At 47.2% G+C, this 26,550-nt stretch overlaps 1 protein-coding gene across 15 annotated transcripts in view; it reads left to right on the plus strand.

Moving 5' to 3' along the window:
- The window catches only part of RERE (arginine-glutamic acid dipeptide repeats), a 402,477-nt gene extending 391,188 nt beyond the window's left edge, over positions 1 to 11,289 (plus strand). For all 15 annotated transcript variants that reach the window (XM_073316831.1, XM_073316829.1, XM_073316839.1 and 12 more), the window contains 3 exons: positions 5,556 to 5,702; positions 6,160 to 6,340; positions 8,166 to 11,289. In XM_073316831.1, coding sequence (XP_073172932.1) covers positions 5,556 to 5,702; positions 6,160 to 6,340; positions 8,166 to 8,199 — 362 coding nt within the window. In that variant the 3' untranslated portion in view covers positions 8,200 to 11,289. The remainder of the gene's footprint in view (positions 1 to 5,555; positions 5,703 to 6,159; positions 6,341 to 8,165) is intronic.
- Positions 11,290 to 26,550: the final 15,261 nt, after the last annotated feature.

Here is a 26,550-nt window from a genome sequence, read left to right on the forward strand (position 1 = left end):
GGAGCAATGGGACGCCGTGCCTGCCCTATGAGGCATTGCAAACCCTTCCCAAAGCACCCGGTGGCAGCATCACAGAGGGACAGCTACCACAATGCACGGCTGTCTTTGCCGTTGCAAGAACTGCTAGTGTGGATGCGCTCCACCCTCACAAGGAGCACAGTGTGCACGCGCAACGGCAGTTTCATTCCAGCGCGTTGTTAAAAGTGCTATCACTTGTTGCACAAAAACTTCGCAGTGTCGACAAAAACTGTTTCACTAGGAGGGTGGTGAAGCACTGGAATGCGTTACCTAGGGAGATGGTGGAACCTCCTTCCTTTGAAGTTCTTAAGGTCAGGCTTGACAAAGCCCTGGCTGGGATGATTTAGTTGGGGTTGGTCCTGCTTTGAGCAGGGGGTTGGATTAGATGACCTCCTGAGGTCCCTTCCAACCCTCATCTTCTGTGATTCTTTTCTCAAGACTATACATGCCCAGTTTTTGAACCTTGCCTCAGAGATCAGGTTTTCTAAATCCTTTATCATTTTTGTTGCTTTCCTCTGAACTGTCCAATTTGTCCACATCTTTACTAAATTGTAGCATCCAGAATTAGGCACAGGTATTCCAGCTGGGGCCTCACTAGCGCTGAGTAGAGCAGGACAGTTACCTGTCATGTCTTACATACAACATGCCTGTTAATACACCTCAGAATGGTATTCGCCTTTTTGAAACTGGATCACATTGTTGACTCATATTCAATTTGTGATGCACTATACCCACCAGATTCTTTCCAGCAGTGCTACCTACTGCCTATCCAGTTATTCCTTGTTTTGTAGTTGTGTGTTTGATTTGTTTCCTTCCTGTGCGTAGTACTCTGCGTTTATTGAATTTCATCTCGTTGATTTCAGACCAGTTCTCCTATTTGTCAAGGTTGTTCTGATTTTTAATCCAGTCCTCCAACGTGCTTGCAACCCCTCCCCCTTTAGTGTCATCTGCATATTTTATACGCATATTCTACTCCATTATCCAATTCATTAATGAAAATATTGAATGATACCAGATCCAAGAGCCTTCTGCCCAAATCATGGGGTCGTATCCCGTGACTCAGGAACTATGCACAGCATGATCTCTAGCTGTGTCAGCATGGCAGCCGTACCCAGGTCTCTACAAGATTATGACACATGGGTGTGGCCCCACCCTGAATAACATTGCTTTCTTTATACCGTGTGGCTAGAAATAGCTATAATTGTGTTTGATCTCTCATAGACACCTGCTTTTTCCTGTCCACGCAGGCAAAGGGAAACCACAACACAGTGCAGCTGGGGTACAACTGTGTTTAAATAATAGGATTATTATTTTATTTTAGGCATTTCGTCTCTGTGTAAATGACGCAGGCCTCCCTTGTAATAACCTGGGTACTTTACACCCAGATATTTAACCCTTCCCTGGGATTGGATCAGGTCGTTGCTGAGCACAGGGCAAGGTTTCAGCAGCCAGTAACATTCTTCACACACCCAGGCCTTGTCCAAAATTCTCCCTCTGCTGGTCTAGAGCTGGTGCAGCCCAATCAGCAGTGGCAGCACTAGTGTAGACTGCAGGCACTTGTCAGATGACACAGTGGTTAAAACTCTTGCTCCCTGTGTACCTTTGTACCCAGCTTAGTAGTTCATTTGGTGCGCACGCCCGTGAGAGCGCTACACACTGAATACTAGCACCTAGACGTCAGTGAGATCTCTGGCTGTCTCAGGCTGGAAAATGGTTGGAGTTGTTCTGCCAGAGTGTGAATTTAAAACAATTGGTTATTAAAATATTGCATGATAGAAGTGTGGGTGGGTGTGGGACATGCAAGCATGCCCCTGCTTTCTCTCTGATGGTGATTCAAGCAGTTGCCTGTGAGAAGTTCAGGTGAGACAAACAGGACAAGTCTGCGGCCCTTTTTTCATGTGAAGTGACTGCTCTCTCTGATGTGAAGGACATTGCCGTGGATGTCGATCTATTTTCCAAACTTAGTTAGGGTGGTGTTAAAATAAAGCGACAGCAAATTTGAGAAAAACCAAAAGTGTGCGCATCAGTCACCTTCCGATGGATCAAATGATAATTGCAAGGAGAGTGATGATAGCAAACCTCAGGCTATCTGGGGAGGAGGATGTTTGGGAAATGAGGAGGAGAAGATAACACCAGTGATAAGCAGTAAGCTTGCATGTGTCCTGCCAAATAAGCAGCATATTGATTTACCCTGATCAGAGATTAAGACGATCGGAAATGGAAGATAATAGTGCCAATTAAGCATCCAAATCCAAAATGGTGTTATTAAATAGGCCTTTCAGAATCAGCAAGGGTGGTGGTCAGGCTGTGAGATGGGGAGGTGTAAGTGGGTAAGTTTAGTCGATGTTTTTATATAACTGCTGGGTTTGTGAAAAATCCCACAACTACACGCTGCAGAGGAACTACACTGCCAGTCTGACCTGGGGGGGGAAATGCCTTTCCGACCGCGCATCTGATGACCAGTTAGACCCAAGAGCCTGTGAGCAAGAACCAGCCAGCCAAGCACCTGAGAGAATTCTCAGTTCCCCCTCAGAGCCCTGGCCCTCCCCTTCCAGTGTCCAATCTACAGCCATGGCCATCCCTGATACTTCAGAGGAAGGAGCTAAAAAGAAAAAAAAAAAACCCCAGAGTGCACTGGGGGAGGAGGAGAAGTTCCACACTTATTACCTTGGCAGATTTCTGGTACAGGTTACATATCTTCTTCTCATTCCCGTGGAGGGAGGGCATCAAGGCTCTGGTTATGCATGTCTGCATCGCAAACTAAGGTGTAATTGTAGCTTTAATCTAGCTAGTGTGGGTAACGATACTAATGAAGATGTGGTAGTATAGGCTAGCGGCTTCAGTACAAGCCCACCAAGGACTCTTACTCAGGTTGCTTACAAGGACTCTTACTCTTACTCACCAAGGACTATACATACTCAGGTTGCTGGTCCACACTGAAGTCCATGCCACCACACTTTACACTACTGTTGTTACCCATGCTAGCTTGATTAAAGCTAGGCCGGGTGTGCCTACCTGTGCTACAATTACACCTGATTTGCAGGGTAGACATACCCTCCGGCCCTCTTGTTGACATCTGTGGTGATTCTCTGATTCCTTTATCTCCCATTTATCTATTTGTCTTGTCAACACCTGGCAACATCATAACTTCCTAGTGCTGACTACGTAAAGCAGACCTCCCTGCTTCAGCTCTCTTAACATCTCCTGTTGGTTGCTACAGCCCCACCCTTCTTCCCTCTTGGCATGCAAGTCCCCTTACCAACACATAGTTTATACCCAATTTTAGTGTAATCATAGTGTCTAGTGAATATAATGCAAAACCTCTACACAGTTCAGAGAAACTGGCAGCCTCTGCTGAGGCGTGACCTCAGTACTATACTAGTAGCTGCAGTGAAAAGGGTGTGCGAAGGAGGTTTTACCTCTTCAGCCTTTCTGCACTGCTAGACCGTGAACATTTGGGCCTTGTACAACTGGAATAGACTTTTCTTCATGCTTACCAGAAAGCTCCTCGGTCTAAGCTTGGGGACCTTCATCATTAGAATGTGCTTAGTTCTAAAACGCTTTTAGATCCCCAGAAAGGATTGGTGACATAACTTGGTATCCTGTTAGGTGTCAAGACAAAGAGATGGGAAAGTCACTCATTTGGCTGAGTAGCTATGAGTAATGTCACTACATTGGTGATTTGGAAGATGGGCAACCAAAGCAAGATTTCCACATTTTCTGATAGCAAACTGGTGGAGAAAGGTTAAATAAGGCACCAACTAATTCAGCAGCAAGGTCAGAAGTGAAAGCAATTCAAGTACATGGTGTACAGTTCCTGGGACAAACGTAGTGCAGATGTACTTGTGCAAGCAAGCAAATATAGCATAATGAGTCTTGGAACATGTGAATTAAAAATAGATGGTGTCTCTGTTTCCTGGGTTAGGAAGGGAATTTGAGAGCTATTGCAGAAAGAACCAGAGTGTGCATCAAAGGAGGCAAGTGATACGCAGCTGTATTTCAGTAGGAATGTATCTGGGATTTGATAGCGGTGATGCAGTACATAAAGGCACTACTAGATGGAACTTGCACAGTGTTCAGCATGCTATGTGTGCTGCTCTGGCGGTCAGAAGAAGGACTGCACCAAATATCAAGTCTTATGGATTGTAAAGGGGCAGGATTGACATAGATTGGACTGCACTTTTGCAGATGATGAATAGGGTTGATTTAAATTGACTTTACAGCTACAGACACTTGAGTGCTGGAATATGGTAACTTTTAAAGGAAAAGAAATAAGTGTCTGACACAGCGTGTCTACACATGGCTTTTATCTTCAATTAATTGATTGCTTATTAACTCAAGGTAGCTAACGCATTTGTTAAGGCCAGCATGGACGCTCTACAAGTATTTGTTCCAGGACACACACGTTTGTGGTGTACCCACAAGGACCAGCCTGGAGTCTTCACCAGCCTTTACAAACATATTAGCTACCTCATGTGGATGGGCAGTCCACTAACTCAAGCTAGAAAACTCAGGTGTGGCCCATTGAGTGAGCTACTGAAATGAAGTCAGCGAAGCCCTATTTCAGAATTAAGATCTTAGCTGCGCAAGGAAGGAAGAGAAAGTAGGGGGTTGGTCTGAGTGATGGGCGGCGCTGACATACAGTTACTTGTGTTGTGCTATTCTTACAGGCTTGCACTTGTGTGTGCTTAGAAACAGGAGTAATATTGGGATTGAAATGACCATGGGAGATTGCTTTCTGCTAATATGCAATCTCCATGCAAACTTCTAGCGGATTAAATGCAGGGGATTTGCCATGCACTGATGAGTAAATATTGTCATGGTTTCATCAGTGTCATGTTTTCATCCTCTTAGTAAAGTGACATTAGAGGAATTGCCTACAAGTGAGGACAAATAAGGACAGGGGGCGGGGGGGTTCCCTTTTGTAGAAGGCTGGCAGCTCCCTGGAGGTGACACTGTCTGATTTGGGGAATGGAGGGTTTGAGAGCTTCCTGTCTGTCCAGAGCAGTATTACAAGGGTGCTCAATTGTTAAGCCCTTCTGACCTGAGGATTGTCAGTGATCCTTTGAGTTGTACTTATGTGCTAGCAGAAGGCAAGAAGATATTTACAGCCAGTGTTTTTTTATAAACCTCTGAAAAGACACATTTTGCCTTAGAGTCTTGGTTTAACTGTATTGGCATGAGATTCTGCCTCTGTGTGTGTGTGAAGTGGGGAAGAAGGAGGCTGCTAACAATGCATGTGTAAGTGGTTTTGCTGTTTGATTTTTCCTGTCACTTGGCAGATTTCTTTTTCGTTATTGAAATTGAAAGGCATGAGTTGTTGCTTTAACAATTAAGACTGTTTGGCAAGCAGATGTCACTTCAAACACTTGAGGATAGAGAAGTGGGCTTCAAGTCAGGTGGAGATAAACTCCACATAATTACACACCAATTAATCCAGATATTGCACAAGCTTAAGTGGTAACATGGCTTTTGTTCCCCAAATGGTGAGGCTTCCCCAAGCAGTTGGTTAACTTCCCTTTTATCTTCTTTTCTAGGTTCAGCAGGACCTGTTCACCCGCTGGTGGATCCCTTGGCAGCTGGACCCCACTTGGCACGTTTCCCCTACCCGCCTGGTACCATCCCCAACCCGCTGCTAGGGCAGCCACCACACGAGCATGAAATGCTCCGACACCCGGTCTTTGGTGAGAACATTTCACTGACCTTCCTCTAGACAGCACTTCGATCCGAGCTGTAAACACTTTCGTCTGGTCTAAATGTGCAGTGGACGGAATTGGGAGCTTTAATTCTTATGCTTTTGCTTTACCGTTTTTAAACTGAACTTTTTTATGTTACAGTCTTTAGAGACCTCCTGTTTCATTGCTAATACTTCCCCTAGAGCTGAATCCTAGTAGCAGCTGTAGGGAAGCCATGAGGTATAGTGATTAGAACAGTGGGCAGACTGGAAATCAGTATTCTAATTCCCAGTTCTGCCACTGTTTTGCTGTATAACCTCAGGCAAGTTGCTTAACCACTCAGCGCATCTGTGTCCCCATCTGTGAAATGGGAATGTGGCGGGATAATGCTCTGCTTTACCTACCTTGCAGGGCACCGAGAACCAGTTAATGTTTGTGAAGGGCATAAATGTGATGTCTCCTGCAGGTACCCCCTACCCACGAGACCTGCCTGGTGCTATCCCACCTCCAATGTCAGCAGCCCATCAACTGCAGGCCATGCATGCCCAGTCAGCAGAGCTGCAAAGACTGGCTATGGAGCAGCAGTGGTTGCACGGGCATCCCCACATGCACGGTGGGCATCTACCAAGTCAGGAAGATTATTACAGGTGAGAGATACATTGAAGACGCAGCTAAAAGCTCTGTTACTATTTCCCTGAGTTTTTTCTCCTGAGAGGTCCCCTCCCCGCAAACATGTGGTCAGTGTGACCTTAATGTGCTTGGAGATCAAGCTTCAGAAAAAACTAATTTGGTGTGGAGGTGTCACGACATCACAGTCTCGGTGCTCTGAAACCGCCCTGAATGAAGCCAGGGAGGAGTGTAGTGTAGTGTCCCCACCACAGGACAGATTCACCAAGGCAAGAAGCCTTCTCAGCTTCAGCACTTCCTGGTCTGGCCTCGGCGCATTCAGCACCCTGTTCACACTGTAAGTGTCCTGCAGTGAGTCCACCTGTAAGGGACACCTGGGGAGGACTCAGCAGTGGCTCTCAGCCAGCATATAAAACAGAAGAGTTTATTAGTCGATGAGAACACAGCGTACAACAGATCTTCTTAGCACAGAAATCAGGAACATTCAGCAAAATTCATCTTGGGGGGATCCAGAGCTCAGAACCATGGGTTTCCCCCCTGAGTCCCAAAACAGGAGACTGACCAGTTTCCACCAGCCCAGGTTCAGTCACTCCCACCTGTCCTACCTCTGGACTTTGTCTCTTTCCCGGGCAAACAGGTCACCTAGTCTCTTCTACAACACCTTCAGCTAGCTCCTTGCAGAGAAGGGAGCCTGGCCATCATTTGCCAGGACACAAAGTGTCGGCCATTTTCTATGGCCCGGCAGCCAGTCAGCAGTCACGTCTGCCCTCTGGGGGTCTCTGCAATTATCACACACCCTTATCCCACCATCTAGATACTTGAGTAATACATAGGGGAAGCTGAGGCGCACACACACACAGTATTCAGCGAAAATATTAAGAACATTCCCACTTTGTCACAGGAGACTGGGACAGATTTTGGAAACTAGGTCAGAATAATTGGCGTAAGGAATAAACTAGCTTTGTCATGGGCTGCAGAATTAGCTTTGCTTTTAGTGACATTCATTATGATTGCCATTTCCCCGCTTCCTCCCCTTGAAGAATAAAAACCTCATGAACAGAAATAAGAGAGGAATTCACCAGCAAGTAAATCTGAACAAATTATTGATGGGCAACAGTTGGTGAAAGCATAACTAATACAGACGCTGGATGAATGGCTGGGCAGATCTCGACCAGTCATGCAAGTTCCTCCTCTCCCAAAATTATTATATTGCAATGGTTTTCCTCCTCTTTTTCCCCCATTTGCCTTCATTGGAAGACCTCTTGTTTCTGTTTTGCAATGGCAGCTAGCGATCTTCAGAAGGGGAATCGCCGCCTCCGGCATCCAGCAAGGTCCACTCTTTATGTTGCTTCGTAGCGAGGATGGCTGAGCAGCAGCCTGGCATGTGCTTGCCTCATGCCCCCTTTCCTTTGGTGTCTCAAACCTTGTCTGTGCTCTGGAAAATTGTGTGTTGTGACACCAGGTGACAGGACTGGCAGCTGACCTGATGCTGAACATGGTTTAGCTGCAAGTGTAGACAGGGGCAAAGCATGTTCAGCACCAGTTCAGCTGCACTGCTTGCTGGCACCTGCTGATAATCTCACTTGTGTACAGAAGACCCCGATAAACAAAGCGCATCATCTCCTGTGACTGACTGTGTTCTTCACCACTTGTTACCATGCTGGTTCTCCGTTCACTCTGAGAAATCAGACCTCCTGCCCCCCACCCATGTCCCCTTTGTGGCACTTTGATGCCCTTCCCCGCGGGGGGCCCCCCCCATTTTACAGTGAGGCTAGTATCAAAAGGCAACATATTGCTGAGCCACATGCCCTTTGTCCGCTAAAACACATTTTCTTTCTCTTTCAGTCGACTGAAGAAAGAAGGTGACAAACAGTTGTAATAAATTATTTATTTGTAATGCCGGCTATGGAAGCCCCAGTCCTTGGGAAGGAATGGAACATTTTTTACATACAATAAGAGCTGCAAAAGAATATCTTATAAAGATTTCTTTATATATTTAAATCTAAAGAAAACACCCACCTCCCCTACCAACAGCTAAAGACTTACTGGCATAAATAGTGTTCATTTGTAGAGAAGATTTCTCAAGACTGGTGTGGGCTTCCCTGCATGACCACCTATTCAGAAGCCTATTGAAAATACAGGACTGTTTGGAATTCTCAGAGAACTACCCTGCAATCTTGGGGGGGCGGGGGGCGGGGTGTTTTTGTTGGATTGATTTGGGGTAGGTGCTAGAATCAGGTTCACAACACGACAGTCACTGTGCGTGAAGAGACACTCAATGCATCTATATATATATATATATATATTAAAACCCGAAAAAAATAAGGATTGCAAGTAGGTGGCGTAACAAGCTCTGAATCCAAGTGCTATAATAATAAAATAATTACTTTTATTTTAATACATTGTAGGAAATCTTCATACTTTTAAAGAGAGCTCAGTTCTTCAGCATGGCTTTTCAAGTCTGTAAATAATGTTTTGGGTGGCGGGGAGGAAAAATAACAAAACTCCACAAATGTAACAATCTTGGTTTTTTCAGTAACCTCACAAATCCTGATAGTGACAGAATACAGAGTTGATTTTTAATAAAAATAAATATATATAATTATCCCTTTAATTAAAGGGAAATAATGGGTGTCAATAATTTCAAATGGGCAAATGCTTGAAATTTGATTTGGTAGCAACAGTAAGCATTAAAGGCAGTTGCAGGGATAATGTTACAAATGACTGTTTCTGTTTCCCCACCCCCTTTTTTTTTTCCCCCATTATCATTCTGTCTTTCCATTCTGCAGATGACTTTTATTGAGTTCTGCTTCTCAGCAGTACAGATGTCCCTTGAAACTGGCTTGCCCTTTCTGTCTCTACTGTAGAGATTATTGTAAATTTGGCTGCAATCTGCCTCCTTCTATTGTCTTTTAAAAACAATAGTCTCGCTAAATTTGTGTTAAGCTATCTCTTTAAATTTACGCTAGTAGTAGCAAAAATTCTAAGTAGTAGTATCTTCCTTTAAATATGATGTGTAGCTCAAACTATTAAAGTCAGTGTTATGTGGGAAGAATTTTTGGACAGGGCCCACTTTCTCTGGCTTTTGTTTTACATATTTCTAAGGAGAGACTAGACAATTGGACTACAGAGTTGTGTATTTAAAGTTCTTTCATCAACACCAATAATCTAAATTTAACCTGTCTCTTACTGAAGGCTGCTTGTTTTTGGGGGCGTTTTCTAACATGTCTCAAGGTTTGTGTATCAAGGAACCTGCTGCTGTGGGATTAGCCAAAGGTATTTAGTAACATTGGTGACTCCCAACACAACAGGTTCATGCTGAATAGCCCAGATTGGCTGGAAGAAGAACTTTGCCCATGTGTGTCCATGGCTGATATATGGCAAAGGAGAAAGGGTGCACACAGTAGAAGAATAGGCATATATTTTTGTAGATAGCTTTGCTCGCTGCCTAAGCCAAGATGCACATCTTTCTTGAACACACACATACCAAAACCATCTTCTTGTTGTTGCATTAGCCATGTTTTTGATAAGGCAGAGGGTGGCGGATCCAGAGAACATCTGCATCTGCTGGTCATGTTTTCTACTGGTACATAACCTCTTCCATTCTCTCTCTCAACTCTTGAGGGCTGTAGCTCTGCTGTGGTAGACTGTTATATGTGGTGGTCATGTCATAGGACTGTATTGAGCCATGTTAGATAAACTTGTAGTTAATCATTCAGTCTTGTGGAAGGCATGGCATGAATGGTGCTTCACCACCACACAGGGCAGAAACCAACATTACCATGTTGCTACTCATTGGCTGCACTGACGGGTAGGTAATGGCACCGATTTATGAATTAAAACTTGCATCAGGGAATTCCAGGCTTAGTCTATCCATCTGTGTAGCATGTGTGTCCAAAGGAGGAGGGCTAGTTTCAGTTCCATCTCATCTCTTTTCTCATCCTTTCATTCCAGTTCTCCTTTTAATGCCATTTCAGTTCCTTAGAGTGAGTCAGTCCCATCAGAACTCTGTGTGAGCTCCTGTCTGCCAAGACTCCAGGGTTTGACACCTGGGAGTTCTCGGGCTTGGATACCAAGAGATTCACCCTAGAACCAGGAACTATAATATTTGTACATTACTTCCAGTCTCTGTCTCTGTCTGTGGTTGTGGGGTGAAATAGCATTAACACCTATCCAGCAAGGATCATGGCAGAGGTGCTAATAAAAATGTCCCTGGCCAACAAAGAGCATTAATGTACTGAAGGCTTTATTTAAGGAAATTTCCATCAAAATTCAGTTTTTTTCACCATCTAGAACTGGGGAAGGGCAGGCAGGACACCACCACGAATCGCACATGATGCTGCCTCTCTATTTCAGTCTTTTTTTTTTTTTTTAAGGAAAAAGCTGTTGATTCCTTCATGTCCTTTCTCCTTCCATTTTTCCAAAGATCAAAGTAGTGCTTTGCAATCCCTATTCAAAAAGCTGTCCCTTGATCTTTTTTTTTTTTTTTCAGCGTAGTAGAATCTTTTATGTTTCTGACATCGTGGCACAAAGAAGCTCTGAGATTCTTCCACCTCAATCCAGTGATTAACTACAGCTTTATTTGCAATGGCTTTTGAAACCATCTTGGTGTTCGATGCCCTGTTATTATAACCCAGACCTTTTAGTTTCCTTTCAGAAATCTCTCATTTTTTCCTCTGTTTTGAAGATTTTTTTTATTTTGCTTTCGTGTTTCTGAAACGTCTCTTGTTCTATGTCGTCATAGTTGAGCTTGTTTCACTGCACCGTTAAAGCAGAGTGTACATTCTGACTGCTACATTTATATATATCTTGAAGCTTAATGTATATATGAGTAGTTTGCCATGGGATAACACAGTGTAAACAGAGTAGAAACCCAGAAATCGTGACTTCTGTGTTCTCTCCATTTGAGTATTTTGTAATTTTTTTGAAATATTTGTGGACATAAATAAAACCAAGCTACACTACAGCAGCCAGGTTTTGTCTGCAAGTGGAGTGTGTCTGTTACTTGAGATGAGTGGGAGAGGGCGTGATAAGGGGGCAATGGCATGAAAGTCCTGCCTCTTCTAACAACTGCACATTTACAAGCAAAAGCAGATCTCTCTCTTCTCTTGTTTCTCAACCCGGCTTCTCTGTTGTTAGCTAACCCTAGTGTCTAGCCTTCACACATAGTGTTATGCTACCCTGTGTTTGCGCCTGAGCTGAATTCCAATGTGCATAATTGCATTTTGTCTACCTGGGTCTAGCTAAATGCTCCAGGGGGATCCTTGCACCAATTCTGCACCCTTCGCTTAGGCTTTTAGCAGTCAAATTGAAAATCACGTACATTTAGGGATGTGGTAAACGTAATTGTGGCTAAAAGGGGTTCTTGTATCTGTATTGGAGACTGACTTTGCCATTGATGTGGATGAGGTCCAACCAGTAGCTAAAGTAGATAGAAACATGAGCCAAGGAAGAGTGGGAGTTGAAGGGAAGCACTGTGCCCCCTCACCCGGGAGAGGACATCGGCTGCTGTTTGCAGAGTGTGGCCCAGAGGCTGCGCTCTGTCACCTCTTCCTTGTTTAACTCACGGGCCAAGCATGTTTGAAAACGTGCTCTGCCCAGGTCTGGGCACTGCTTGTTAACGTGATCTGAATACAGTCTGGCCCTGTCCACAGTGGCTCCAGGAGCCAGGTTTAGAGCATGAATTTTGAATGCTTTTCTAATACTGCTTTGCTTTGCTCAACCTTTGTTACAGTGCAATTTGACTACAGTTGAGTTAATACATGGTGGCTTTGTCAGCCTTCACAGCACTTTGAAGTCACATGACTTCACCATTCTATGTTACTCACAATTACAAGCTGCCTAAAACCCAGCAAAACAACTGGGGGGGGGGGGGGAGTTCGTGAAAATTTTCAAAACAAAAATGCAAAAACTTTCAGTTGAAAATTCTTGGCTCCACCTCTTAGGGTGTGACTACACAGCAAAGGGAAAACCTGCCACTGCCCGTGCCAGCCGACTCAAGTTCACAGGGCTCTCGCTGCAGGGTTATTTCATTGCTGTGTAAATTTCCAGACTCAGGCTGGAGCCTGGACTCTAGGACCTTGTGGGTTGGGAGGGTCTCAGATCTTGGGGTCGTGTTGTCTACACAGCAATGAAACAGCCCCGCGAGCCTGAGCTGGCTGGCACATGCCAGCTTCAGGTTTTCCTTTGCTGTGTAGACATATCCTTATGGGCTTTGGGCTGAGCTCCATGACTCCAATTCAAGCTAATGGGAGCTGTGGATACTTAACTCTTCTGGAAAACAGGCCCTGTGTGATCTTGGTCAAACTGCTGAACTTCTACCAGTATCTGCCTGTTTCCCCTTCTGTAAAACGGGGATTATACCATAAGGTGATCCTAAAAAAGTTGAAATGTGTCTTTATTATCGAAAAGTTGCTGTGCAGAGTGAGTTACATGATTTTAAACAGAAGAGAGGAGGATACTTTTCCACAGTGGGTCGGATTCTGAGGTTAAATGTCTCCTTGTGTTACCGCAGACTCACCATCATGCGGGTGGCCACCCCGGAAGATAAAGTGCCCCATTGCCTGGGTTTGCTTGGAGCAGAAGGGGCAGCTGTTGTGGCTAAAATCAAAAGGGAAGTTAAAGCGGCCTGTTTCAAGCAGCTTTTCTAGTTATATTGTGTGGTGTCTTGTAGGGGAAGGTCAGTGGCTCCTGAATGTGGTTTTCTCTGGCTGGCCAGACACGCTTGCTCTGTTGTATATATTGTGATTCCCTTTTTTTAAATTCTCTGTGCTTCATGGAACTTAGCCCAAGCTGCTCTTCCCCCTTACTACACGTTGTGGAAGATAAACCCTACAGGGATGAAGCCCAAATAAAAGGACTTTTATTGCCCTATAAATTGAACTGCCCCAGGGCATGTGGTTTCCCTTTGAGCGCTCTGGCTAAGGGGGTGGAGGACTTGATATCATGTGGCTGTGCTAGATTCAGAAACGCAAACCTCCGTTCTAACACCATGCCAGCTGTAAACAGCCATGTAGTCCCATGTGTTCACATGTGATCTAGGGCAGCGAATAGCCCTCCGCACCGTCCGCCAGTTGCATGGAGAAATGGCTGCAGCCAGATTTCGCCCCCAGGAGTTTGTCTCTTTGACCTTCTTCCAAGACAGAAAAAATACTCCCAACGCTTGCCATAAAGTCTCAAGTCCTTATTGTTTAGATAAAGATCATAGCCAAGACACGTATAGGTGATAAAGCCACAGGAGAGAGAGAAAACAGGAAGCTTCTTTTTACAGAGGAAATTGGCTTGTGAAATATTAGTTTAATTAGCGTAAAGGGCAATAAAATCCAGAACCTAGGCAAATTCTCAGTTTTCTGTTAATTTTGCTCATGGAGGGAATCAATGTGTTGATTCTCGTGAAAGGTTTATTTGTATAGTGATCAGCTCCACAGCGAGTCCCAGGCACTTAGCTGGCATGGTCCTCCGTTCTGGCACATATCTGACATTTGGCTGTAAAGCCGGGGGCTGGGGGGTCTTATTTGACTGTCTTCTCTGGAAATCCGAGATCAAACTTGGTTTAGGCCACAAATATTAAACTGAATTTGTTCATCTCAGCCAGGCGCCTACTGGATTTTTGCCTGCTGCCTCAAGCCCTGTTGTGTTATGGGGCTATAGGTGGTCTCCAGTGTGGGGAGGAAAGCCCCCAGGTTGAAATGACAGACGAGACTGCAAAGTCAGGACTGAGGTGTTGTGTCACGGTTCTCCGGCAGAAAGTTTGATGTGGTTCTGGCTATGCCTCATTCCCAGGCTCTTCCTCTTGCCTTGCAAAAAGGGGAATTACAGCAGCTCCCCAAAGGTAAATTTCTGTGTATGAATTTGCATCGGAGGGTTTCTTATGCAAGCCAACTGTTTTTTATATGACTGCTTTATTGAACAACAGATGTATCTGTAGCAACTGAACCTTTTTACATCAGCTTGAATCTTGGCTCTGTAACCGACCACATTCTGTAACAGGTCCCCAAATTTTAGGGCATGCCTCCTAGGGGGACGTGGAGGAACGTTTGAGGGGGCATGGCTGGGGCCTGGGTCAGCCCCCACTGGGGGCAGAGAGGGAGCGCCACCCAGCTCTGCTCCTGGCCTGGCGCCATGGTTCCCGCCTGAGGCTTTGCTCCCGGCTCCGCTGCCAGCTGTGGATCCAGCCTCAGCCCCCTTGCCCCTGTCCATGCCCCCCCCTCCCAGAGCTGCAGTCCTGCTCCCAGCTCCAGTGGGGGGGGGGACAGGTAAGGGGGGGCATGAGGTAAAAAGTTTGGGGACCACTGCTCTATAATATAGAGGGGCCATCTTGGTTAACGGTATTCTGAGATTCATGCTGGTCTAGCCCTTTGTATCACGGCCTTGGTTCTAGTACAGATCTGTGAAAAGCACACAACAGGCAGATCCCAGTAATTAGTTCAGGGAGATGCACTGATAATTATTTGACTCAGACTTCCCCAAAGCTGTCTTCACCCTCCCTCTCCTATTAACCAACGAAAAAGCTTTCAGCTACTGTCCATCTTGAGAGGGTAAACTGCTAGCTTTTTGCTGGTTGTTATGGTATTGCAGTAACTCTGAGGAGCTCCCGTGATGGAACAAGACCCCATTGTGCTAGGTGCTGTACAAACAGAACAAAAAGATGGCCCCAGTCCCAAAGATATTACAATTTTTTGCCTTCCTTCCCAAGTCCTGCTCACACCAGACAACTACTTCCTACCCCTGCAGCTAGAGATGAACACAGGCTCTGACAAACCTTTGGACTGGTTGAGATTTCATACAGAATTGAGCCAACAGGGTTTAATCTGGAGGATTCCAGTTTACCTGGACTGAGAGCTAGAGGCAGACACTAGTTTGCTTTAAATGTCAGCGGGTACGTTGTTAAATGCTGATGTATCTGAGCTGGGGAATGTGCAGGTTTGGTGAAGAGTTTGGGCTCGGGAAGGAGTATTCTATTTATTAGGCTTTCTTAGAGGCAGCCATCCACCAATTAGGAGGCAGCAGCTGGGCGTGGCCCACCTATAGCAATCCCGGAGGCAGCTGGGCAGGAGACTGATCCGACTGTCTCCTTCTGGAGTCCAGGGCGCAGCCTGCTGGGAGCCCAGCTGGTTGCTTCGGTCGTTTGGAGCCGCTGGGTGCACACCGGCCCCCTGCTACTGAGCGCACTCTTGGGCGGTGGCCGTTTCAGGCACTTCAGGCTGCTCCCTACACGGGTGGGGTCTGTGCCAGGGAAAGCCAACGGCTCAGCTGGCCTGCCGTTGGCGGTTCGGTACCTGTGCGCCCGTCGCGTCTGCCTGCAGCACTTGGGTCCTGCACTTCCTGCTGGGAACACAGTGCAGGTAAATAAACCCGAGCGCCTTTTCTTTAGGGGTCGCCGCTGGACATACAACAACCCCCCCGGCGCAGCACAAGAATTAAACAAACCGAAGGCCCCGCTCTGTTAGGGAGGGCGAGGCGAGCGCATGCACAGGGGAGTTTTTCCTTCGGGAACGGCCGCTCAGCTGTCTGGCAGGGCGAAGGGGACGGCCTGCTGGCTCAAAGGGCTGCTGCTGACCCCAGCGAGGCAGAGACGGGTGAGCGGGGGCGCCTGGCCGCTTTCGGACGTTGCTCCGAACGTTGGGTTCGGCCCGCGTTGCTCCAACAGGAGCTGTTCTCCTAGGAGTCCCGCCTCAAGCGTACGGGGTCACCACCGGGTCACGGACCCAAGAAACAACATTTTCGGGGGGGCGGGGGGGGAAATGTGTTTTTGTATTGCCGTAGGGAAAGCCCCCTCAGACCGGCTGCTTTCCTCATTCGCCTGCCACCTGGGGAAGGAAGAGCAGCCAGTCGGCTGCTGCAAGGCGCTCACGCGCTCCCCTCAGGAGCTGACGGCCTTCCCAGGAGGGAGCAGAAAGAGCCTGGCCCCACAGCTCTGGGCTGCTCCGCTCCCTCCTCCCCCAGCTCCTCCTGTGAGCAACAAGATGGCTCCTCTGCGCCACACCCCAGCCTGGGGAGGAGGAGAGGGGACCCGGCTGCAGGCCCCATCTCAGGCCTGGGAGTGGGGCCGCTAGGAGCGGCTGGAGCAGAGGTGAGGCTGTGCAGGGGCGGGGGCAGAACTGAGGTAAAATTGGTGACGGGTGGAAGGAGCAGAATTGATGGGGGGGATGGAGAGGTGAGGGGTGAGGATCAGACCCTCACTCCTTTGAAACCATTTTAGACACTGCCAAGGACGTGGCTCTGCAGGGGCCATATGCGCTTTCTTCATTCCTCGTCCCCTGTAAGGCACAAGTGACCACAAGAGGTTTGGGAGGAGCCTAAGCGTTTTCCCATGTCTTTGCCAATGTCTTTTACTAGGGGAGTCACTTACCCTAATTGTCCCCAAAACACTCTGCGTGTGTAAGCTCAGAGGGAAGAGGCTTTCTGTTGCCTGGGGTTTCAGGTTGTCCTTTGCACACTGCAGCTGTGTTTCACTCTCCTCTCTTCTGAACGCAAATTAATGAGGTTTGATTTTTGCTCATGGCGTTGGCTTTACAAAACACATGAGAGAAAACGACATAAAACAGGCTACAAGTCCCAAGCGGACAATATAAGTCGGCTGTTTGGGGGGGATTCGGTTGTGCCCATGGCTGTAGAACCGGAGCTGCTGTGCAAAATGAACCACTATCGTTGCCCTACCAAACCAGTTGCTCTCACGTATTGTCCCTCCCTCTTATGCCTCCTTCAAAAAAAAAAAAAAAGTGTTAAAAAGTGGGCAAAAATGATCATGTGTGAACTGACCCTAGCAAGCCTGGCACACCTTACCCTAATGACAGCCATCAAAAGATTCTAGCAGATGTATCCAAGCAAGGGTTCCAAAGACTGGATTTCTGAACCAAAGCAGCCATGTCCTCATTGATATTATTTACAAAGAACCTGGCAGATAAGGAGAGGTGGGCTGCCTCCTGCAATGAGCATGATTAAAATCTAGTTTATAGCCAGATGGGACTGAGATGGGTAACGAGGGCAGCTTGGCCAATCGGCAGTCTTTAAGGGAGTGTCAGTGCCTTTGCTTTACCTGAAGTGTCTTCTAAGACCTGATGGTAACAGTACTGAAAACATGCATTCTTGCAAGGAAATTCATAGCTATCTAGTCCATCAAACAGTCTTTCCTCCCGCAATCAGAAACACCAATGAGAAGCATCATCTGGGGAGAAGGTGGAAAGGTACAACACCAAAAGCCCTGGAAATCTTAACTGCCTAGACAGTGAAATACTGAAAGGCGATTCCACATTCAGAATAACCACACCCAGGACAGGGTGGTTTGATTATCCCATTGCAAGAAAATCCCTAACATGGGGAATAGGCTCAAAGGAGCGTGCAAGTCCTAAGGCACTGAGCCAAATTCAGCACTGATCTAAGCAAGAGCATCTCCACTGAAGTCACTGTAGATAGAGTTGCCATTATTCACCTCTTTTTCTGCCATGTTTAAGTCAGGAGTAAAGCAGAACTCCTTGTATACAGGACCGTGTAAATGAAAGAGGCTGCAAAAGATTTGAGCAATGGGTGACGTTACCGTCTCCCACTTCAGTTGATTGCGCTGGGACTTGGCAGCTTCTGAAAACCACTGGGTGATGCCATTCTTATTATTTATCATTTCTTTAAATATGTATTCGGTGCTTTCGCCCACAGCAGTGTCGCTGGAAAGAGCCAGGCTTTGCGAGCAAGGAACAGAGATTCTAAACTCTGCCCTGCCCCTTGCTGCCACTCCAAGGCTGAGTTTTCTGCGCTGTGGAGCTGCTAGGGTAAAATTAGGGAGCAAATTGGTGCATTCGCCTTGGGAAATAGCTCTGTGTGATGGCAATGGAGCCACGGTTCCTTTTGCCCAGGGACTTGGATTTCTCAGAACAGACTATTAATCAGATCTGAGAGACAAAAATTTCTCTGGCATCACAAGGTGTTTAAGTGAAGCCTAATTACGAGGTCTGTGCAATTACAAGCAATGGAATTTAATGTTCTGGGCCTGATGATTTTTCCACAGATGATGTGATTTAACATATACCTTCTGAACACTCAGACAGGGTTTTTTTTTTATTCAGGTTACACTGTCATCTAACTCTGCTGTCTCGGCCTTCTGTTCACTTCCACTATGCCCCAACCAACATTAACTCCTTCACTGCTGGATCCTTTTTTGCAACAGACCATGCGAATGATTAATATTGACATTTTAAGATGAATCAGGAGAAAGGGGGGAACTTGACCCAGTCTTGCTTAATATACAGTATAGGAGAACAAGCTTCAACCCCTTTTGTTAGTGCAACAATTTTTGTCCCTCCCCATGTGTTTGCTCTGTGACAGTGCCCACTTGTGGGGGAGAAATAGAATAACATTAGCTGGAGAGGGAACAGCTCGGTCAGCTAAGCATCTATTTTGGAATACATGAATTCCCTAAATACACAAATTCAAATCCCAGCAGGGTCTACTCATCCCTGCATCCTTCAGAGATAGGAAACTGTGTGGTACTCACCTTATCCATGGGCCAGATTTGTCCCTGGTCCGTGTATGGGTGCACATAAGGAAGGAGGGCACAAGGACACATGTTCTGACTCCCTTTTAGCATAGGTCCACAGCGCCCCCAAGTAGTCAGGAGAGGAGCAGGGGCTTGGCCTAGGTTCTTTGACCAGTCTCAGCCCCATTCCACTCCAGCTGTGTGCTGGGAGCTTTTGGGTTGCTCCCCTTCCTCCACGAGGTTTCAGGGGAGAGTGTGTGGAGTTTGAGAAGCACATGGGGGCCCTACAGGAAGAAAGACTCTATTGAAACGTCAGGTATTGTGACAGTCTGTAGAGCTGTAGTCTGGCTGTTGTGAAGGGTCTATCTGATGTATACAAATCCATGTAACAGAGAGGGCCCTGCTTCCAGTGCATTTTGACTTAGCATGTTGCATGGAATCGTTCAGTCCCTGGTGCCAACAGGTTATTTCTTAGAGGAGAAGAGTTAGAAAGACACCCACTCTGTTGGACGAGGGGAGCCCACGTTGCAACCTCTGCTGCCATTTAGAAGTCTGGGTGTGGGAAGAATGGCGGGTGGAAGGTCAAACATGACAGATTCTAAGGGCTGGCGTGAGGTTGCTGTAGTCTGACTCCCCTCTTATAGCAAAGCGTTACATAATGCTTCTAGGCCAGGATAGATAAACTGGGGATCCTTGCAGGTAAGAGTACTTTGGCAGGGTAGCACCGCAGCACCATGCTGTGCCTATTCTATAGATTAACCAAGACTCCCCATCACCAGAGCTGCTAAGCCGGCACCTCTCTAGAAGCATTACGTTCTCACCAATTGCAATTTAAAAAATAAATACACTGGCTGCAACAGGGGCTCTTGGTGAATTCTCATTCCTACAGCTTGACACTATTCATGATTCTATGCTATTTCTCAGGCTGTTATCCTGGGGTCTCTTGTTGGAGCTGCAGCACTGGGTTATATACGACAGGAGACTTTAGAAGCCTCGAAATCAGCTGGTGGAAGTGTGTTCTCTCTCTCTTCCAGCAGGTGGCTGCCGGAGGCCTGGTCTACAATTTAAAGTTTTACCAGTGTAACTATATGGTATGACTTGAGGCACAAGCTCCCTAGTCTGGATGCACTTACACTGTTATAAGGGTGACTTAGCCTAGTCTAGATGTTCCCGTTCCTGTATGTGAATAGCCAGGCTGCCCTAAAACTCCTTTTATCCTAGTATAACGGCATGCATGGTGATGGCGGTTGTACCTCTTTAACTGTACTGATATGCTAAAGCAGGACAACGTTCTAGCGTACACAAGTCCTTAAACTGAGGCAGCAAAAGAGCACAAGTCACCAGCGTGTCTCTCTGCACTTTGGCTACAGCTCCTCAGCCCATGCCTGGTCGGAACGTCGGATCTGAGTGATGATGGTTTCTGCAGGCACGCCCCTGCCCCCAGTCTGAGCTCTAGATGAGCATGTGTGTAGCGTGGTGGGAACATAATGTGCTGTGTCAAGGCAAAAGGGTTACAAATACTAAGGTTTCCCCCAAGACAAACTCGCACCTGGGTGCCTTGTAAACAGCCTTGTACTGTAGAGACTGGGTTCCTCTTTGTCTGTGGTGCTTGAATGTGGGCACCATGATAGCCCTCAACACGTCGGCTTTAAGGGGAGTTGTCTGTTCTGTGCTCTTTGTATTGAGTCATTTGCTTATTCCCCCTGTGCCCATCCGGGTGGAGGGGCCACATGGACCAGCCTACAGTGCTGCCTCCACTCAGGCATGTGAACAGTGCATAGAAAATCACGGGGCAAAGGCAGCTCTCAGGCAAGCTTCCTCCAGTGTTCTTGCCCCAAATTTCCCAGCTCCTCTCCTGAACCCTTGTGTGCTCATTGTGCTGTGTGTGTGGCTGCTGTCCCTGTCCCCAGAGGTGGCTGCATTTCAGCGCTAAGTGGCTTTCCACTCAGTTCATTTGTCAAGCATCTTGCAGTCCCGGGGGATGTAATGCACCATGTAAATGTAAGAGATTAGGCCAGCCCTTCAGCAGGTGTCAGTCTGCATTGGCGTGCCGGTGGAGCCATGACACTTCATAGCTGCAGAGAATCTGACCCATTCCGGGGTGTTTTGTATATGTGTCAATTCTCAGCTAGCACGGAGATAGAAATACAGAAGTATGTCTACAGAGCGTCCTTGCACTGGGAGGGCCAGCTTCTTGGCACATGATAGGTCTCGTGCTGATCTTTGGGGTGATGCTGCTTTCACCTGTAGACGTCACCTTGCTGCATACATGCTGGCAACAGTTACATGCGACTCTAGACCACAGCAAACTCATAGTTTGACCATGGGGTTTTCCTTCCCCTTCTCTTGTCTAATGTTAAGCTCCCCAGTCTTGTTAATTTCTTCCAGCGATAGTATATGGTGGCTGGGAACTACTGGGAGAAGCTGCTATAGAAACACCTTCATCTAAATGTAAATGTTGCTTCCCTGCCTCGGGCTGGCTTTAAAAGGCTTTTTCCTTGGGAAGTGGCTACAAGGTAATGGTCCCAATCCATTTTATTCATGTCAAGCAAAGGTCTTTTAAATGTTTATTGAAATGTATTGTTCTAGGGTGACCGGGCCATGATCATTTCTCAAGCGGGTGCCTCGGAGGCAGCGAGAAATAGGGAGTGGAAAGGGGAGGGAAGGATGAGAAACTGAGGACCTCTGACTGAGGAGTGTTATAATTTTCTGCCATGAAGCAACGGCTCTGGATTGCAGATACCAGGAGGAGGCTCTGTGCATATGAGTGGGGCAGTGGCATGAAAACCTATTTGCATGGAACATAGCATGGTCCCCTCTGTGCTCCTCTCCTTGCAGTGAGGCAGCCTGAGAAATCTCATGGCACTTCGGGGTACTGAAGAAAAGCATCCAGGTCAGAGTGCTTCTGTGACATGAGGGGGAGTCGGTCTGAGTAATTTTATTGCTGGCAAAAGGCGCTAGAGTGAAAGTTCTGGAAAACTCACTCCTTTGTATGCACAGAACAGAAAACCAGCTCGGGGCCGGGTCAGCTTGCTTTTCTCCATCACTGCCCTACCAACGTGCTTCAAACCTGTCCTATGGGTACAGGTCACAGCCCAATCTTTAGTCTTTGTGCTTAGAATTGCCAATTAAGGTGCCTTTGTGGTATGAACACCTGTTCACTAGGAGCTAGCTCTAGACCACTGTTTCATTTTACACAGAATGCTGTATCAACCTGGGGATCTTTTCGTAACCTGGGCGAGGCTAGAACTTGGAAGTGAAAGGTCCCAGTACCAAAGCCTTGGTCCGTCCCAGGTGGATTGTAATGCTGACTCTAAGAGGAAAACGTATTTTGTGCCGCTGTAGAAAAGTTTGCTGCAGAACTGAGCACTGGTGTGCCTCAGAAATCAGAGGGCCTTGCTGCAGGATTTAGAGCCAGCTTTCTGCAAGGGACCTCCACGATCAACATAAACCCAATTAAAGACCCTGATTAACGCTGGTTGCTGCTGGAGATCGTAATTTGCATATGCCCAGGATGAGGCAATTATATTCAGAGTAATGAGATCTGTCCTGTCCATGAACTTATTGACATGAGTCATGATCATGGCCCCAATTGTATGCACCCCAATAAACTAGGGTGCAGAACCCTTTCCACCTTTGAGCAGGGGAGGGCATCTTCTGTCCTGTGGCTGCTTTGTCCAAGACTTACCTTAGCCTGGGCTTCAAGAAATTGAGAGACTTCAGGAACAGCAACCCATTCTGAGGCCCTGGGTTTGACCAGGATTGGGAAAATAAATGTTCCCTGCCACATCACATGGATCGTCTCCTAAAGCCATCCTGCCTGGGGGAGAATGCCACCAGTAGCAGAAGGCCTCCTGGCCCAGAGTCAGTTCCTCATAGACAAACACAAATCGTCACTTGGATGAAAATGGAGGGAAAGGGCTAGAGACCCATCTCCATGATAAATGTCGAGTTACTCTGCATTATGTCATGTTTACATCAGGCCAGCTGAGACTAGAATGTGGCTCAAGGAGCACACTTGGAGCTAGATCTTTCTCAACATGCTCTTGCCTTTAAACAAAGCTGGGGATTTATGAACAGAGAGACATCCTCCCCCTTCCCCAGACTCCAGCCATTCACATGGCTTATTCACTCCTTCTCCTAGACCTCCGGCAAAGGAGTCAGTATCTGATGGCAAAGAGGGGAAGCATGAGTCTTGTTCCCCTGATCAGAGCACTAGCCTATAAAGCCACATTGCAATGGTCCAATTTTTCTTGGCCTTTGGAAACAAGTATCAAAGCGAGGCCTAGTTAATATAAGGCCACCAACATAATCCACTTCATTTAGAGAACCCATTGCTCTGCAGGCCAATCAACAAAGATTCTACATCTTTCACTGCTTCCTGCTCTACAGCCAGTGTCTGTCTAGGAGCAGAGCTCTGTGGGATTGGGTTTGGAGGATTGTAGCAGGGTGTTGGGGTGGTGGGGGGGATGGTTATTGAAAGAGTTGGCTTTAGTGATCTGAGCATCTGGTCAGAAAAAAGTTGGACTCCCTGGAATCAGAGATTCAAATTCCAACAGAGTCAATTCCTTTCCATGGCAGGTAAATTGAGTTTGGCCAAGGAGGTGTTATTTACTCCTCCTCATAACAGAAGAACTAGGGGTCACCAAATTAAATTAATAAGCAGCAGGTTTAAAACAAAAGGAAGTTTTCCTTTACACAACGCCCAGTCAACCTGTGGAACTCCTTGCCAGAGGATGTTGTGAAGGCCAAGACTATAACGGTTGAAAAAAATTGGTAAATTCATGGTGATTAGGTCCATCAATGGCTATTAGCCAGGATGGGCAGGGATGGCGTCCCTAGCCTCTGTTTGCCAGAATCTGGGAATGGGCGATGGGATGGATCTCTTGATGATTACCTGTTCCATTCATTCCCTCTGAAGCACCTGGCATTGGCCTCTGTTGAAAAACAGGATACTGGGCTAGATGAACCTTTGGTCTGACCCAGTATGGTCATGCTTATGTTCTTACTGTGTGAGCGTCCTTCAGATGAGAGCTTAAAAACTAAGGTCTTGCTTCCAGGGATGGAAGATCCCAGAGCATTTTGTCCTTGGCCAAAGTTCTCATTCCTCACCTGTGTTGAGTAGTGTGCTGTGTAACAGTTGTCCGCTGCTGGTCCAGCCCTGAACTGGCTATAATTCAGTGGTGTCTTACATGTGTAGGGTTCTGTGAAAGCATTTCAGGTTCCTTTGTGGTGAAAGCCACAGGTGAAATAGTCTCACTTCTTTTTCTGCTGTGGGTTTGATCAGTGCAATAAGCAGGATGCTGGATATGCCATGAGATCCAGAGCAATCCTACTACCTTTGCCTAAGCGAAGAGAATAGAGAGATAGCAAGCCCTTAAACATTGCTACAGCTGAGGGCAAGAGAACCCAGCCAACCACACTTTATCCAGACTTTGGAAAGGACTGAAGGTCACAGAGGGAGGGAAGTCTAGGAATGAAATGGGAAATCCAATTAGCAGTTGCTAGGCCTAAGCTAGCTGTTTCCTTACTGCACGCCGTATTCCACGTCAAAGCCTGAACACTGCCCGGTGTCTCTTGCTGAGAGCCATGTGCACCAGGCCTTGTATGTGCTGTGGTTGTTTGCCTGAACCTTTGTTTCAGGATGAATCTTAGTGACGTGCCTGAGACAGGGAGCAGATAATAGTCAAGTGGAGTGTACCAATTTACCCAACCCTGCTGATGCACCTCAATCACTGCAATGCTGTCGTCTACTCCTGATCCAGAACTAGCTCCAGCATTCACCAGTCATGCCAATTCACTGAGCTGAATCGTGAAAGTTAGGAGAGTCCTTTAGGACTTGAGATAATAGTCTAGCTGGGTAGAGCAGAGGACTGGGAGCCAGGAGTCCTGGATTCTTTTCCCAGCATTAGGAGGGGTTATACCATACTCTAGCTGGTTATAGCCAGGAACTGGGAACAGGACACCTGGATTCTGCTCTGTGTGTCCGCTCCCGCATCTGTATGGTGGGAATAGTGATATTGACCTCCCTTGTAAAGCACTAGGACAGGGGTGGCCAACCTGAGCCTGAGAAGGAGCCAGAATTTACCAATGTACATTGCCAAAGAGCCACAGTAATACATCATCAGCTCCCCCTCCCTCCCCGCACCTCCTGATCAGCTGTTTCATGGCATGCAGGAGGCTCTGGGGGGGGAAGGGGGAGGAGCGAGGGCATTGCAGGCTCAAGGGAGGGGGTGGGAAGGGGTGGAGTGGGGGCAGGGCCTGTGGCAGAGCAGTGAGCACCCCCCCGCCCCCCCCCCCCGGCACATTGGAAAGTTGGCGCCTGTAGCTCCAGGCCTGGAGTCGGTGCCTGTACAAGGAGCCTCAGATTAACTTCTGAGGAGCCGCATGGGGCTCCGGAGCCACAGGTTGGCCACCCCGATCTAGGAGATCTACTGATGAAAAGCCTTATGTAAGAGCTAGGGATGACGACGACGACGATGACTTCCCTTGTTTCAGCATGGTGAGGCCAAATTCATTCATGTCAAAGTGCTTTTGAGACCCTTACGTTATTTCTCGGTGCAGTAGGAGACTATTTAGAATCACATGTCATTTTAGCCAGGGTTTGAACCCAGACCTCTTGGGGTAAAAAGTCTTTACTGTTAGCCCAGTGCACTCTCATAGTACTCTCCGTGCAAAGTCATGTCAATTGGGTAGGACGTCCATTGTCATCTGGCATGCAGACTCCCTGGAATCACAGGTTCCAGTTCCAGCAGAGTCCTCTTCTTTCCATGACAGGTCAATTGCCATCATTGTCTGGGCGTCCTTCGCTATTGTCTCAGTAAGATGAGGATTTGCCGTGCTGGGATTCTAATACCATTGGCCAATCAAGACTGGTATTCTGCCTCTGATGGAGCCAGTGCCTGGTTGGAGTGTTACCACTGACTTCAGTGGGAGTCCTGAGGCCAGTACTGACTGCTTCCCACCCTGGTGTGTAACACTCAAATCTCTACTAGTGTGCAGACTTCAGTGGGTGCCCTCCTTGTATTTGCTAGTTCTTCTAGTGCCGAGAGCTTCTGCACTTAGTATTTAGTCTGGTGGAGCCAAAACCTAGAGCTTCAGAGGAGGATGAAAAATGAAGCCCACAGTGCTCCTGACCAATCTGCAATGCCATGTGAGAGTTTGGGCCAGATTCTGCTCTTGGTTACACCAGTGTAAAACCAGAGGCGCGCCACTGGAGTAAGTAGTGAGACTGGATTTATACTGGTGTAACTGAGAACAGAATTCCCGCCTCCCTTCTTCCCTCCCTCCCTCCCTCCTCTCCACCAGCTGTGTCTATTTAGTTTGTCAGCTCCTTGGGTCAGGGACCATCTTTTGGTTCTGTGTTTGTACAGCACTTGGCCCAATGTGGTCCTGGCCCAGGACTGGGGCTCTTCGGTGGGACTGCAATATGAATCAGAGAGAGAAGCTCTAGCTTCGTAAAGTTCAGGGGGGCTCAGATTTGGGTTTGGAGTCTGGGCCCATCGCTCACTGTCAGAACTTTACGATAACCAAAACCCCTCTAAGACCGCCCTGCTAAGCACTTGGGAAATGATCACATTGAGGCTTAACTCTGCCCTCTTGTGCATGTGCATTCACCAGTCTTTATTTACACCGTAACATGCTATTAGTCCAATAATACAATGTAATACCATATAGATTTCCTACAAACGGAGAGGCACACGTGTAGCCTCTTGTCCTGTGCTCATCTGCGTATGCGAGCCTGAGTTCATGAGTCACCTG

Source organism: Lepidochelys kempii, chromosome 18 (genome assembly GCF_965140265.1).
Source record: "Lepidochelys kempii isolate rLepKem1 chromosome 18, rLepKem1.hap2, whole genome shotgun sequence".
Classification (NCBI taxonomy): domain Eukaryota; kingdom Metazoa; phylum Chordata; order Testudines; family Cheloniidae; genus Lepidochelys; species Lepidochelys kempii.